The 15000-nt window shown below is 35.0% G+C and overlaps 1 protein-coding gene across 5 annotated transcripts in view; it reads right to left on the bottom strand.

Moving 5' to 3' along the window:
* The window catches only part of AQR (aquarius intron-binding spliceosomal factor), a 98769-nt gene that overhangs the window by 43966 nt on the left and 39803 nt on the right, over positions 1–15000 (bottom strand). For all 5 annotated transcript variants that reach the window (XR_012073390.1, XM_072962716.1, XM_072962717.1 and 2 more), the window contains exons 18-24: positions 12782–12949; positions 11205–11374; positions 8361–8602; positions 6170–6316; positions 5325–5394; positions 3127–3237; positions 271–380 (exon numbers count right to left, since the gene is read on the bottom strand). Coding sequence is in view for 4 of the 5 variants with exons in the window: in XM_072962716.1 (XP_072818817.1) it covers positions 271–380; positions 3127–3237; positions 5325–5394; positions 6170–6316; positions 8361–8602; positions 11205–11374; positions 12782–12949 (1018 nt within the window). In the remaining variant the exon portion in view is untranslated. The remainder of the gene's footprint in view (positions 1–270; positions 381–3126; positions 3238–5324; positions 5395–6169; positions 6317–8360; positions 8603–11204; positions 11375–12781; positions 12950–15000) is intronic.

The raw sequence follows: 15000 nt of genomic DNA, 5'->3' as shown, positions 1-15000 counted from the left end.
CAATTTAAAAAAGATGAACAAGATAATTCTCATCATTGAAATAATTATATGCTTGAGGGAAAAATGGCAGAAACATATAGAATTGGACCTGAGGGAGATCACGACCAGACTTTTAGGTCAACTGGGTATGGTCTAAGTAGGTTACACTAGAACCTTTCAGAATTAAGTTGGATTACTCATTGCTCTCTTCTCCTGAAAAGTAAAGAAAAAAGAAGAGAAAGTTAGAAATTCTTTTGTACACCATTTCAAAACTCATCCCCATTTGCTCACCTGCTGAAATCTTTCTCTGTCTCCAGCTCTTCTTCTCCATGACCAAGACGTAGGAGGTGGCGCTCATCAATGTCTAAAGCCATGATTTTCTCAAACAACTGGTTCAGGGCCTGGAGAATTGAAAAAAAAAAAAAGATGATGGTGAGTTTTAAAGAATTAGCAGGCTCCTTTAAAAGTAACAAAAACTAACAATTAGAAGGATGGAAAGAATGAACACTGCCCAGTCAGAAAAGAATCAACACCAAGGGGGGGAAGGCGTAGCTTAGTGGTAGAGTGCGTGCCTAGCATACATGAGGTCTTGGGTTCAATTTAGTACTTCCATTAAAATCAACCAACCAACCAACCAACCAACCAACCAATCTAATTACCCCTTCCCCCAAACAAACAAACAAACAAAAAAGAATCAACATCAAAACACAGAAGGAAACAACTTATATTAGGCTATTTACAATTTAAACAAAATAGTATTTTTATTGATTTTGACAGTGCTACATATGCATACTTGGCCAAAGGAATAACTGGAAACCATAAAGACCATGTGTTCAACACATATCTGCTAATTTATGAAAAGAAAGGCTTTGGCTCAGTTTCTATTTCACTCAAGTAGTAATAATTACTAAAATAATTAATAACCATACCGAGTTTCATTTTACTCAAAAGAATTTCCATGGATCGCAGAGAACTGAAAAGTTTTCGTGGTTAGAGCAAGCCTCTCAGAAGGTGAGCGTGTGAGCAGAATTCATCAGGAGGACCACCGAGCGGAAAGGTAGAGTGCGTCACTCAGCGCTTAGGCTGCCGGTCTAAAGCTGTCTACACAATGATGAGCCGAGCGCACAGCACAGCACCAACTACTCTTACAAAAGCCATTTATCTACCTATAAATGTTCATATTTAGGGTTCCCTCAAGTTCTGGTATTTTATTATCTGAGCATCTACAGTTAGAGGGCTTTGCAGAGAGGCAAAAGTTTCAATGTATGGAAAGATACACTAATAAAAACTTCATTTAAAAATTAGCCCTCATTCAAACACTTCTGCTAATTTACCATCAGTGTAACCCTGACCATCAAGTCAACATTCAGTCTTGTAAACATCCAGGTTATATAACACATGTACAGCTATCCTTTGCTATCAAAGTTCTAGCAATCAGAGCTCAGAAACTGAAGAGAAAAACATAAATTTTCAGAAAAAAATTCCCCACTATCCCAACTCATGATATTCTCAATCCAAAACTTGAGACCCCAAAGATCAGACCACATGGTATTACTCACTATCCAAACCCACGAACCATGTAGATTTAGAGGGTGAAAAATACTCGCACATTATAATCTCAGAAAAAAGTGAAAGATTTCATCATGAATTAGAGGAATGTTGGATAACTGCTTGAATTATATATGCTAACCAAGATCTAGCAAACAAAACAGCTGTGAAAAATCAACAATTTGACAGACATGAAGAAGGAGGATGATTTGACTATCAAAGGATCAAGAAAGGCCCTTAGCAAACAATGAAGTCTTTGGGTATTTTCTGCAAAGTAATCTTCTCTGTAAGTGTGCTACACAAGTCAAATCAGATGTAGAGGACACTATACTCTATATTATTAAGTCATTATCAAGTTTTTGACAAAATTTACTAAAAGATGTTATTTTAGAATAACACATAAATTATTTTTATTCATACTAAGAATTTGAAAATAGGTAAGATTATTACAGATTAAGTTTTATTAAACAGAAGAAAAAAAGCCTTTATACAATGCTTCTTTTATCATGACAAAACCTCAATCAACCCCTTCCCTGGCACAAGTTTAGTACAATATGCCACTGTAACTTATAAACTTCAAAACAAGTGTATGGACTGGACAGTATTAATTTTAAAGTCCTGAGATTAAAAACTGATGAGTAACAGAAAACTGACATTTAGCATTTTAAAAACCCATAGCTTCTTTGTAGATCAACTTTTTTTAAACATTTTTTCATTGAGTTATAGTTATTTTACAATGTTGTGTGTAGACTAACTTTTTAAAAGAACTGGTTAGCTGAAGTCCCTATTGCTAATATGTATTTGGAGAAAATAAGTACCTTCCGAGGTTTAAACAGCAATGAAAGTCTCATAATATGTTTCAGAATGTTTTGGGAGCTGCCTGTCACATTTTACATGAGAGTTAATAAATGTTACTTGTTCTCCCTCATTTTCACAATAGCAACAGCTTCAGAATAACTACCTCAGCACACGCATAAATCCAAAGGTCATTTTTCAGCCATTTATTTATAAGGAAAGAGTTTGTTGTTTTTTGTTTTAGCCATTTATAAATGCTTTAGGTATTAGACCTGCAACCTAAAATGGTCCTTCCATGTAATATAGGTATTCATAGGTATACTTCATAAGGATTTCAAATTCAATTCTGTATTAACATGGTCTAGATTTAGTCTTTTAGGAATATCTATTCTAGTAGAAAAATGTTACTAGTAAGGGGCAATGCTTTTAATCTCAAAGTAAAAAGTCTAGCTTAGCATGGAAGTTGGAGGGGAAAAGGCAATTTAATTTAATCCAAACATTTAACCACATATCCAAATATTATTCTTAGTTTTTCTACATTTTGGCTGCCTCCACTAGAGATGAAAGATTGTTTTTATATTTTCTTCAGTATAGCCGGGTCATGACCAGTGATAATCCAAGATTAACTTAATAACATACTATACTTATCAGCCTTTCCTGGTATTCTCTGCATCCATAATCATGTTATCATTCAACCAGAAATGTCCACTGTGCTCTCATGCATCTTTTGCTCCATACATGCACGTCTGCTCCATACATGCATGGGGCATGCACACACACGTGCACACACACACACACTCTTACCTGATTGGAATGAGTAACAATCAGAGTCCTCTGCTCTGGGAAGTTGTGGTAGATGTTGGATATGATTTGGACTGCCACATCTGTTTTTCCTGTACCTGGTGGGCCCACAACCTAAAAACAGAGAACACATAGCAGACTACTAAGTTATCACATCGTTAGAAAATAGAAATTGTAAACTCGAAAGATAAGATAAATTTTAAAATTTGCTAGATGAATTCAACACCAGAATGGGTAAGATAGAGTTGGTAAACCTGAGGACAGATCAATGGAAATCACTAACCAGAACAATAAGCAGAAAAAAAATTATTTTTAAATAATAAACATAGCCTCATGAATCTATGGGGCAATATTAAAAGGTCTAACATATCACTGGAGTCCTGGAAAGAAAGGAAAAGTACACAGAATAGAAATATATTTAAAGAAATAATGGCTGAAAATTTCCCAGATCTGGCAAGAGACATAAATCTACAGATTAAAGAAGTTCAGCAAACCATAAACAAATCTAAGCCTAGACACATCATAATCAAGATGCTTCAAATGACTCTGGGCTTCTCATTAAACACCATGAAAGCCAGAAGGAAGTAAAATAACATTTTTAATGTTCTGAAAGAAAAAAGCTGTCAATGCAAAATTCTATGTCTAGTAAAAATATCTTCAAAGAATGAGGGTGAATTAGAGACATTCTCATATGATGGAAAATTAGTTAATTCATTGTTAGGAGATCTGCTCTTAAAATTGGTTAAAAAGAAATTCTTCAAAGGAAATGGTACCAGAGGAAACTTGAGGTACCAGGAATAAAAGATAGATGGTAAACATAAAAGACTATTCGCCTCTGCAGTTCTTTTTTAAAATACGTTTGGTGTTTGAAAGAAAAAAATTTAATATTGCCTGATAGCATTTTCAATAATATATATGACAACCACAATATAAAAGGGGAAAGCAAAGGGACATCCATGGAAGTAAGGACATTCAACTTAAGAGACAAAATATTGATTCTAAGTAGACTGTGAAAAGTTAAATATGTATGTTGTAACTCTCTAGAGTAGCTATTAAGAAAAAATTGTACAAGAGATACAGTAAAAGAACAAAAGATAAATAAAAATGAAAAACTAAAAACTATCCAAATAACTCAGAAGAAGGTAGGAAAGGGGAAACAGGAACACACAAAAAAGGGGAACAAACATAAAACAAATAATGAAATGGTAGGCCTAAATCCAAACAGACAAATAAGTACATTAAATGCAAATGGACTAAACGGGACTTAAAAGCAGAGACTGTAAAAATGGATTAAAAATCATGCCCCAACTATATGATGTCTACAACAAACTCACTTCGAACATAATAGGTAGGTTAGAAGTAAAATGACAGAAAAAGATGAATCACATAAATAAACACTAATCAAAAGAAAGCTGCAGTGGCTATATTTATATTAAAGCAGACTTTTGAGCAAAAAAAATTACCGGTGATGAAGACAGACACTATGTATGATAAAAGCAACAATTCACCAAGAAGATATAACAACCCTGAAAGTGTATGTACATATCCATAAAGTTTTAAAATACATGAAGCAAAAACTGACAGAACTGAAAAGAGAAACAGACAAATACATAATTATAGTTGGAGACTTCAATACTGCTCTCTCAGTCATCAACATACACATTCTTTTCAAGTGTTCATAGTATATTCACCTACAGATAGAGCATGTCCTAGGTATAAAACAAGCCTAAATAAATTAAAATAAATTAAAAGTTGAAGTCATATAAAGTATGTTCTCTGACTTTAATGGACTTAGATCAGAAATCAGTAACTAGAAAGTAACAGGAAAATCTCTAAATACTTGGAAATTAAACACGCTTCTAAATCAGCATCAACAGACTTTTCCTATAAAGGGCCAGTAAGTATTCGTATTAGATTTTGTGTCCCACACAATCTCTGTTGCAAGTATTTAAACTGTTGTTGTAGCAAAAAAGTGGCCATAAGCAATACATGGGCATAGCTATGTTCTAATAAAACTCTACTCATAAACAATGAAATGAGTAGCGAGATCTACATATGCATTAGATGCCACAATTACGTATAAACAACTTAAATTCAGTTGGGTTTTTGTGCTTTAAATAGAACTCTACGCACTCTGAAAATCTGACACTCATTTCTGTCTGATTCCACGTAAGAACTTGTATAACAAATAATTCTCTTACCATAGTTAGCCCGGGCTGCATTCCAGCACGGATGGCCTCTATCTGTGTATGAGTGAACTGAATCGTATTACTGCAAATAAGAGTTGATAAAACATTGGTTAAAAATACAGATGAATGACATTAGTAAAAATTAACACAATAATGACCAGAGGTCTAAACATTTGCTCTATATTGGCCCCTGGCCTCCCCAAATCTTTTCCCTCCAATTTCAGCCCCTTCTGTGGGTGTTTGTGCAGTAAAAAGTACACTGAATGACAGGTATCTTCTTAACAAATTTTAAATGTTCAGCACAGTACTGTTAACTCTAAGCACAATGTTATACAGCAGAGCTCTACAACTTTACATCTCAACATGACTGACTCAGTGTCTTCTAAACAGCTCTCTTCACTCACACCCTTCCAGAGGCCAATTAAAACTAAATGAATCTTGTGGAGAGAAAAGACTACAGTTATTTAGCAATATGTTTAGCCCAGCCCCGACCTCATCTCAGTGTTAAAGTTCTAGTTTCCAATCTGACACCAAATACAAGGCCACTTTCTAGTCATGGCACACGTGCAAGAGGGGAGCTGCTAAATGGAGCACATGGTCATGAAGTAAGAACCCTGTGCTCAAACCAAGGTAGTCCCCGAAAATTTATTTCTCATAGTACCTGAAAATGCTTCTTTTTGAAATATTACTACAGAAGGGCCAAAAAATGAGCTATTCAGTCAATGGATAGAAGAGGGTCCAGAAACAGAAGTTTTGTAAAATTTTTAAAGGATCAGAAATTTTAAAAAGTATTACTAATCCTCTTGAAATAGCAAACCATGATTCATTATTATGATTAGCAGAGAGAGTGAAATTACCGTTTGGGTTGGTTGTACGGATAAGGACCTCTATTAGGGATAACGTGAGGTTCAACAATTAAGGTTCTTGCCTCTTCACTGTCTTCATCTTCCCCCTCCGCATCTTTCCTTTTCTTCCCTTTGCCGCTTCTTACTGGGAAAGTTATCCTACAAGACCAAAACCTTTGTTCGTTTTTACAATCAACAATGATTCGCCAATCACCTATCTTATGCTTGACACTGTACAGAGGATTATCAGATGAGTAAGAAACATTTATAGCCTAAAGGAGCTCACTATCTGCACATAAATTTTGAAAAAAGCAGATTTAAAAGCACTAAAATGTGTGTTAAGGGTATTCAGATTAGAAAAAGTCATCTGATTAAGGGAGAATCAAAGAAACATTTATCTTTTTAGGGGAAATAACTTCTTAAAATTAGGGTAATATTCATATCACATAAAATTCATCACTTTAAAGGGTACAATTCAATGGGCTTTAGTACATTCACAATGCTTTAGGGTCATCACTATTGTCTGATGCCGGGATATTTTCATCATCCCCAAGCAAACCCCATGCCAGTTAAGCAGTCACTGCCTATTCCAACCTAAACCCAGCCTATGGCAACCAATAATTTACTGTCTTTATATCTGCTTATTCTGGACATTTCATATAAATGGAATCATACAGTATTTGTCCTCTTCTGTCTGGCATCTTCCACTTAACATAATGGTTTCCAAAAAAATTTTATATATTTCTGGTATATGCACTGTAAAGTGCTTTACACCTTGTCCTTCATATAATCAGAAATGGCTTTATGGAAAACTTGGCATTTAAAATGAATTTCAAAGTATTTAGACATATAAACATGAGAGGGAGGACATTCGAGGAAGAAAGAACAGCAGAGACTCAAGTACAAGTAGCCAGTTTTACGGAAGTGTAGGATACAATAGGGAAAACAAGGCTCAAGACAAAGGCTGGAGCCCTGTTATGACACCTTTGGAATACCAAGCCTTTAAGGCAGAAGTTCTCAGTCTGGGATCAGTGATACCTCAGGAGCTAAGCCCCCACAGGGAACTGAGGAAGTCAATGAATACTCTAAAGTTAAACTGAAAAATTAATTCTCTATGTGCACTTTTTCCTAGTCTTTCTTCACATTCTGAAAAACAAAGATCATACCCCCTGCCCCTGCAAAGTGCTAAGAAACAAAGAGGCTAAGAGGTCAGCCCTTATTTTGATAAGCAACAGGAAAAATCAGAATTTGAAGTTAGTGGAATGACTCCTGCAGTAAGGCATGTAATGGCTTCAAGAGAGGACAGAGAGGCAGGAAAGGCACTCTATTAAGAAGACTGAAGGTGCTGAGGACCTAGAGAAGTAGCAGTCAGGACTGCCATATGAAAAAAATGCTGAGCTTTCCAGATGGGGTGAATAGAAGAATGATTTTGCCATTAACAGGATTAGGAAAGTATGAAGGAAGGCAAGGTTTGGGTGTTACAAAGGACACATGTTTTTAATATGAAGAATTATTATATTTATACTTAACAGCCAATTAAAAGCTGGATGTTCTAATTTCCAACTAAACAAGTAACTAAGCTCTTTCCTACCACCTTAGGTATACTTAGTGCTTAATCTATATGATGGAATTCATGAAGGAACCAGTACTTCTAGTACTTTGATCTTTTTCTACTCAAATTAAAACCAAAGCTCCTTTAACACTAAATATAACTATCTTGTAAATATTTAAATTGTGTGAAAGCAAGCAGTGTTAAAAGAAAAAAAAAGTTTTTCCTAAAACCAAAAGAAAGCTCAAAATCACATGGCTATGAGAATTAATTAGGAAATGTATCAGATTATATGCATAATCTGCAAAGATGTATTTCTCCAACCAAGCGCTATATATATATATATATATATATATATATATATATATATATATATATATATTTATATAGTACTCCTCAGACAAAAAGCATTTACTGATCCCTTATAAGACATAAGGCTACTTCTATTGTATTCTTAAAATAGCTACTACACAAAGAATTAGAAATAGAGTCAAATAAAATAAACTCATCCCAGTTATTATATGGTGAAGGTAAAGACTGCCCACACAAAATCCAGATATGATACTCAAAACTTCCTTTAGCTACAGTCCTCATGGCCTAACTTGGACTGACTATAGAAAACTTCAAAAGGAGTATGTTCAGTTCTGACTTTACCTGAAAGGGGGTATCTGGAGAGCTGGGTCATCCACAGTTACTTTAACATTATGACCAGGAAAGCTGGTTTTTAAATGCTCAATGGAGAGAAATGTATCATTGAAATCAAGGGTGGCGATCTGATTGGGCATTTTTGAATAATGCGCACTGCTTGGATCCCCATAACCTAAAATGATGTCATGTAGCCAGTCAGGTACCACACAATCAGTATTCATCAGGTTCCGAATGGTCTCCAGCACAGCCTGTCAGTAAAAGGACAAGAACAAATTTTATCAAGAAGACATCTCAAACATTTGCACTGCAGTGGAATGCAGGGTTGGCTGTACTAATCCAGAATTCCCGAGTGTTTCAGGGCAAGAAGCTATTTTCTGCTGACAGGTGCTTGGCTAGACTGAATCAACAGCTATATTTTCAGCTGATACCATACACTGAGTTAAACAAAAGACCAAACTTAGCAAGAACAGTTTATCCACTAGGAGTTCATTTAGACAGAATGTCATAAATGAGTTTACCACTTGACTTCTGTTGAGCAGGATGAAAATTCAATCAGGTATATAGTATAGCAAGAAAACATTATAGAACAAACCCTTAAAAAATGCACCCTCTTAGAAACTACCAGGGTTTTCTCCTCTATATTTCATAGTTCCACAGTGCTAACATTAATATATATGCCTCAATTGTGAAATTAAGAAATTCTAAAATTAGCACTGTCAGAAATAAGAAATTTTAAAAATGAACAATGATAAAAATGAAAAGTCAAAATTTTCAGAATGAAAGAATTAGGACTACAATAAAAGGTATTATAGTAGTTAATTTATACATTTTCAAAAGTCATTACTAAAAGCCAAGGTAAATTCTTAGACTTTGCAATAATTATTTCAACAAAATGATATATCTCTATCCCACATATGGAAATCGGAAGGCTAGGCTATTAATTTCATAAAATAAAACAACCAAACCAGCCATTTGTATATAATAAATGTTATACATCCAACAGGACAACAAAATAATAGGATAGTGTATGTTAATACAATACTTTTATCACATTACCTTGTTTTATTTTCTTGCGCTTATCTCTAACTAAAATTCTCTTATTCATGTACTTGGTTACTTATTTCCTGTTTCTATTTCTGACTTCCCTAATCAGTAGTCTAAGCTCACTAACGGTGTAAACTGTGCCTTACTCATCTTCATTAACTCTATAGAAAACTTAGCACAATACCAGACACACCACAGGCATTAAAAAAATGATGAAAGGAATGACTATAAAAAAGGAACCATTTTTCTCTTAGTAAACTGAATAAAATTCATTCATTACTGAGAAACAGAGACAGACAAAACAGAAGCCGTGTCCTCATAAATTTGCAGACTAATGCCAGAGAAATAACAAATATAAAGTCCTTCTAAAGTCAGGTAAATAACAAACATATAATCATCAGGTATAATAAAGGCTGTGAGGAAAAATGAAGATAACTGAATAAAAAATGATGAGAAAGGGAGATGGTACTTTAGAAAACATTGTCAGAGAGGGCTTCTGTAAGGAGCTGACATTTAAACAGAGTTGCCCATGTAAAGTAAGGAAAAATCCATGTGGATACCTGGGAGGAGACGGTTTAGCTGGTGGAAACACCACGTGCAAAAGCTTGGACTACTACAGAGTAAAGAGGTCAGTGTGACTGGAATGGCGTGAATTAAGAAAAAGTGTTAGAAAATGATTTTGGAGAGGCAGCCAGAGGACAGATAATAAAGGGACCTTTGGATTATGGTAACAATCTTCTACTGTGATGGGAGACCATTAAAGTACATGAACAGGGATACCAGGTTGTAATTCACATTCAGTCACTACATGGAGAATAGTGTAAGGGAGGAGCAATCAAGAATGGAAGCAGGGATGTGAGAGATGAAGGTGTCTGACACGTGGCATCAGCGGAGGTGGTGAGCCAGTAAGACTGACTGATGGATTGGATGTGGAAGACAACAAGAAATCAAGGATACCGTCACTGTTTTGCCTTCAACAACAGGGTGAGATGTGGAATAAATTTCTTTGTATGTGAGATTTTCTTCTTTTAATCGTAACATTGGGTTAAAAAAAAGGTAATAAAGTGATACTGCATAAGAAGCACTATTTTGGGGGAGAGAGAAAAGAAAGGCACTTGTGCAAAAGCTAGTGTTTTCAAATGCTAGAATTGCTTAATGTTTAAGTTTTATAGTAAAGTTTCAAATAATAATTTAAAAATCTTCCTCTACTCCTCTCCACAAAGTTATTATAAAAGTATAACTCTCTAATCCCCAAACTCCCTTTTTCCATTAATGAATAAAATATAAATACAAAATATCATAGAGTAATTCAGAACCCTGCAGTTCCACATCTGTAGTCTTAAAGTAATTTGGAATATACCTACTTTTGATTTAAAAAAGAAGTCCCAGTATATATACAAGATCTTGTGGTAGCTCACAATGAAAACAAAAGTGACAATGAATATATGTATGTTCATGTATAACTGAAAAATTGTGCTCTACACTGGAATTTGACACAACATTGTAAAATGACTATTACTCAATAAAAAATGTTTCAAAGAAAAGAAAGGAAGTCAGTAAACAAATAAACAAGCACTTCTCTACACCTCATACTGAGGCATAAACGGAGTAATATACAAAAAGCAAGGACAGATGCTGATCTTTAAAATAACAACAGAATTAATTGATACTTTGTTTCTAGCTTAAAAAGACAAAGATCATTATTTTATTAAATCATTATTTTTTTTACCAGTATCTATGTACTTCTGTCTTAAAAGTTATTCAAATTATGGCATAGTACTTTTAGTTACATAGCATAAAAATTACCTTGAAGTTATTTTCCTTTGGTTTTCTCCTCATTATTATGTTGAAAGTTTCATACACATCTTCTGCTCCATTCTGTATAGTACTGGTCATGTCTTGTTGATACTGGTTCGGATCCAGAAACACTCTAAATGTCCTTGACTCTCCTCTAAGATTGGGTCTGGGTTCAGGTCCTGGACATTTTTTTAAAAGTTTGGTAAATGAAATATACACTTTTCAAATATCCAAGTAAGTCAGCAGTATTCCTTTTCTCGAAAAGATGAGTAAAATGTCCAGACTTAACTCCAGCCACTACCGTGACTAGAATGCCTTTAATTCATCCATTTCAAATTCCAAGAAGCTGAAAATATTTTCTTTCTCTAAATTTTCACTATTTCTTCCCAGAAAGGTCATGAGATGCCTACGACGCAGTGCCATGCACTGCAATTATTTTTATATGCCCTCATCTAAAACAGGGGCCTCAGAAATCAAAGAACCTAACTTGTGCCAGTCACACAGCTCCTTCTACTGCCTCCACTACTGCCTCACATACAGGAAGCCCTTGGCTGATCACGCCTTTCATCCTCCCGCGTCTCATACCTAACATTGTCAGTATGAAGGAAAATTTCATACCCTAATGGCTAAAATCTCAGAAGCTTTATCTTGCCTTTTGCCCTCTCTCCTTCCTTTTCGTCTTAGACTTCCAACTCTCGCCCCATTATGTGGCCTTATGTTTATTTCACCTATCCTCCATTCCCTTCTCCTACTTTCTTTTATTCTAGTGTTAAGAGGAGCCTAATTATCAGCACTTCAGCAATGATGCGATCTTGAAATCACAGGCAGTAGAAGCTGATTCAAATTCTGAGAGAAAATTTGTAAGCGAATTATAAAATAAGCACTGGGCACAGATGCAGTTATAATTTAATAGTAAGTATTACTCAAAAAGTCAGGACAACATAAGGAAGAACTTCAATAAACCATCAGTGATAAGCCTAAAAAAAATCAAAGAGCTGACTAATCCTTTAAGGCAGTGTTCCCAAATGGGGATAATGCTGGCATCTTGCGCAAAACAATTCCTTCCAGCAGTCAGTTGTGTTCAGATGGTCAGCATCGCTGGCCCCCATCCATCAAACACCAACAGCTCACCATTCCCTTCCGCGACCCCAGTCATTTGACAATGTAAATACCACCACATATTTAAAAAGACATGGTAGTGCTGTTCCCAGTTGAGAACAACCTGCTATCATGAATCAAATAAATAAAATTTAAAAAGGAAAAATTAGGAAGCTGTATCATTGAACAACTAAGGGGTGTTCGGAGGTTTTTAAAAGCAATATTGTAAAGCATTATAAAGGGAAAAGTTTTAAATAAAGGCAGTTTTAAAAGATCCTGCCCAATGTCTAACACAGACGTTTAGAAACCATATTCAGTTATTTCTCAAAGTGCATGGTAGGTACCCTATACACATCTTATGTATAATCCTTTGTGTCAGTTTAGTATATAAAACAGCTTAAAAAAATTACAGAGGACGCAAAACAGAAACAAGGAAAAGAAAATTATCATTATGTACACAACTCTTTCAAAAATATGGATCACCATACCGTCTTCAATGACACGCCCTTTATCATCCAGCATGCCCTGGATTTCACAGCCTCTGACATAAACCAGGCCAACTTGCTCTATAAAAGGTCTCCTGCGGTCAAATTTGGTACCATAAGGTTTTGTGGGACGCACAGTAATTAAAAAGCATACATCATGCTTCCGAAGTCCTAGCAAAACAAGAAGACATTTTCGCTTATTTGAATGCTTTTTTTGTTTTCAGTCTTTTGTTGGCAAATTCCCCTCCTCTTATTTTTGGAATGGAAATATAATAAGCATTGAAAATATCAGAGGTGATCAATGATTATATTTACATTGTAATACAATTATGGGTTTTTCTATAATCTTTAGCAATCAATGTTTGATAGCAATAATTAAAATAAAAATTTCTCTAAAATTAGAAAGCTTTATGCCATGAATACATTACTGAATAAGTCTTTCCAGTCATGCTACAGCTCCAAAACTGAATGCCTGTCATTCTTTTTCTAACATTCTTAATAAATAACCAAAAATATGGTTGGCATATAATCCACCTATATCATATTTAGCAGGTTTCTAATATCAGTTTAAACTATCTATCAGTGTCATTTCAACAACAGTCTAATTGTATTTCACCAAAGGAGGTCAACTCAAGAATAATTCATCCAGGCACAAAGCACTGTTCACAGAGCATCTTGAGAAGACAGCTGAATATATATAGTTTCAGTTGGCAAATGCTGAAATTTTTGTAAGTGAATGTCAAGAAATAGGTGACTTGTGCCAAAGTCTATAATTTCTCAGTCATTAGATCAAATAATGGATTCAACTGGATTCCCAACTCTATTAAAAGTCAACACAATGGAAGACAAGAGGCATAAAATCACACCACACACTGTGTATGCAATGTTACACCACTTAATCTTCATTTTTAACCCCAATTCATTTTTGTTAGTTCTTATAGAGTATAAATGCAAATTTAAACAGTCTGCTTGCTCATAATCTTGGTAACAAGATATATAACGAAATCACATCACAAATGTGAGTGTGTGGCTAATAGTATTAGCAACACTCTGGTATGTTTCAGTATGGAGTGGGGTTCAAGTGTACTAGAAACAATAACTCTGACTCATGATGATGGCTTGACTGTTTATTTTTCAACAAAATCTATGCAAAAAAGCAGGAGAAGAATGAAAACTAAGGGGTATTCTACTATATGAATTGTGCTGCACATTAAAACTTCTAAGTTTTAGAGCCAAAGAAGTGGCCCCAAGAAGTAATTTAGTCCCTACCAATGTCACTTTTTGGCATCACTGAGGGATACTGTGGGACGTCTTAGATCCACATTAAAATTAGCTATTTTACAATAAGCTCAACTCTCCTTACAACCATTTGCATTTACTCCATCCTGGCTGTGTCTTCTAGAGCAGAAGCCAATATTTCAATCTCATTAACTCTGTTTCCTTAATTTTAAATGGGGTAATGGAGAAGACAAGGGCCTAGCATCACATCTTTTTGAAGGGACAAGAAGAATGTTTTATAGTATTTAGCTAAAACTCTTCAAACCAATTCTGTTTTTACAGGACAATATTCATTACTGTTTCCAGAACCCCTCTCTCATTTTTTATTTAGTTACTTTATCTGTGATCAGTAAGGGGCCTGAATTTTGGCTCTAGCCTCCCAGAAAACACTTTTCTCCCCACCACTCTTGTCCCACAATGCCCTACTATTCCCTATATTGTCCATAGAAATGTACCCACTCTATTTCTTTTTTTTAAAACATTTTTTATTGAGTTATAATCATTTTACAATGTTGTGTCAAATTCCAGTGTAGAGCACTATCCACTCTATTTCTGATTCTACCAGAGGTCTTTGCTTAAAAAAAAAGAAAGCAGGGAAAAAAAGGAAAATAAAAAAAAAGACTTTGATGGCCTTCTGAGTAGCAGTCTCCAATGTTATGGAGGTAAGGGGTTCAGAGCAATTTTTTTTCTTAACACCACAAGGTAGGCTTGTCACCTGTCATCTATGCATTTCGATAAAGGGCGTTTTTTCCCCCTCGTTTTATTTCCAGCCATCATTACTTCCACGGGGTGGTCAGTACGTTATTTAAGTTCATTAACCACTATGTAAAACAGTGTTTATTTTAATCCCTCCTTAAGCTCCAAGGGGTAATAAATGTAAGGGCTTCTTCAGCAACTTAATGCCTTTCTCAAGATTCAGCAATAATTAAGGTACATGTTATTCT

This window comes from Vicugna pacos, chromosome 6 (assembly GCF_048564905.1).
Source record: "Vicugna pacos chromosome 6, VicPac4, whole genome shotgun sequence".
Taxonomy (NCBI): Eukaryota; Metazoa; Chordata; class Mammalia; order Artiodactyla; family Camelidae; genus Vicugna; species Vicugna pacos.
Note: the sequence above shows the minus strand (reverse complement) of the source record. Positions and strands in the feature narration are given on the sequence as shown.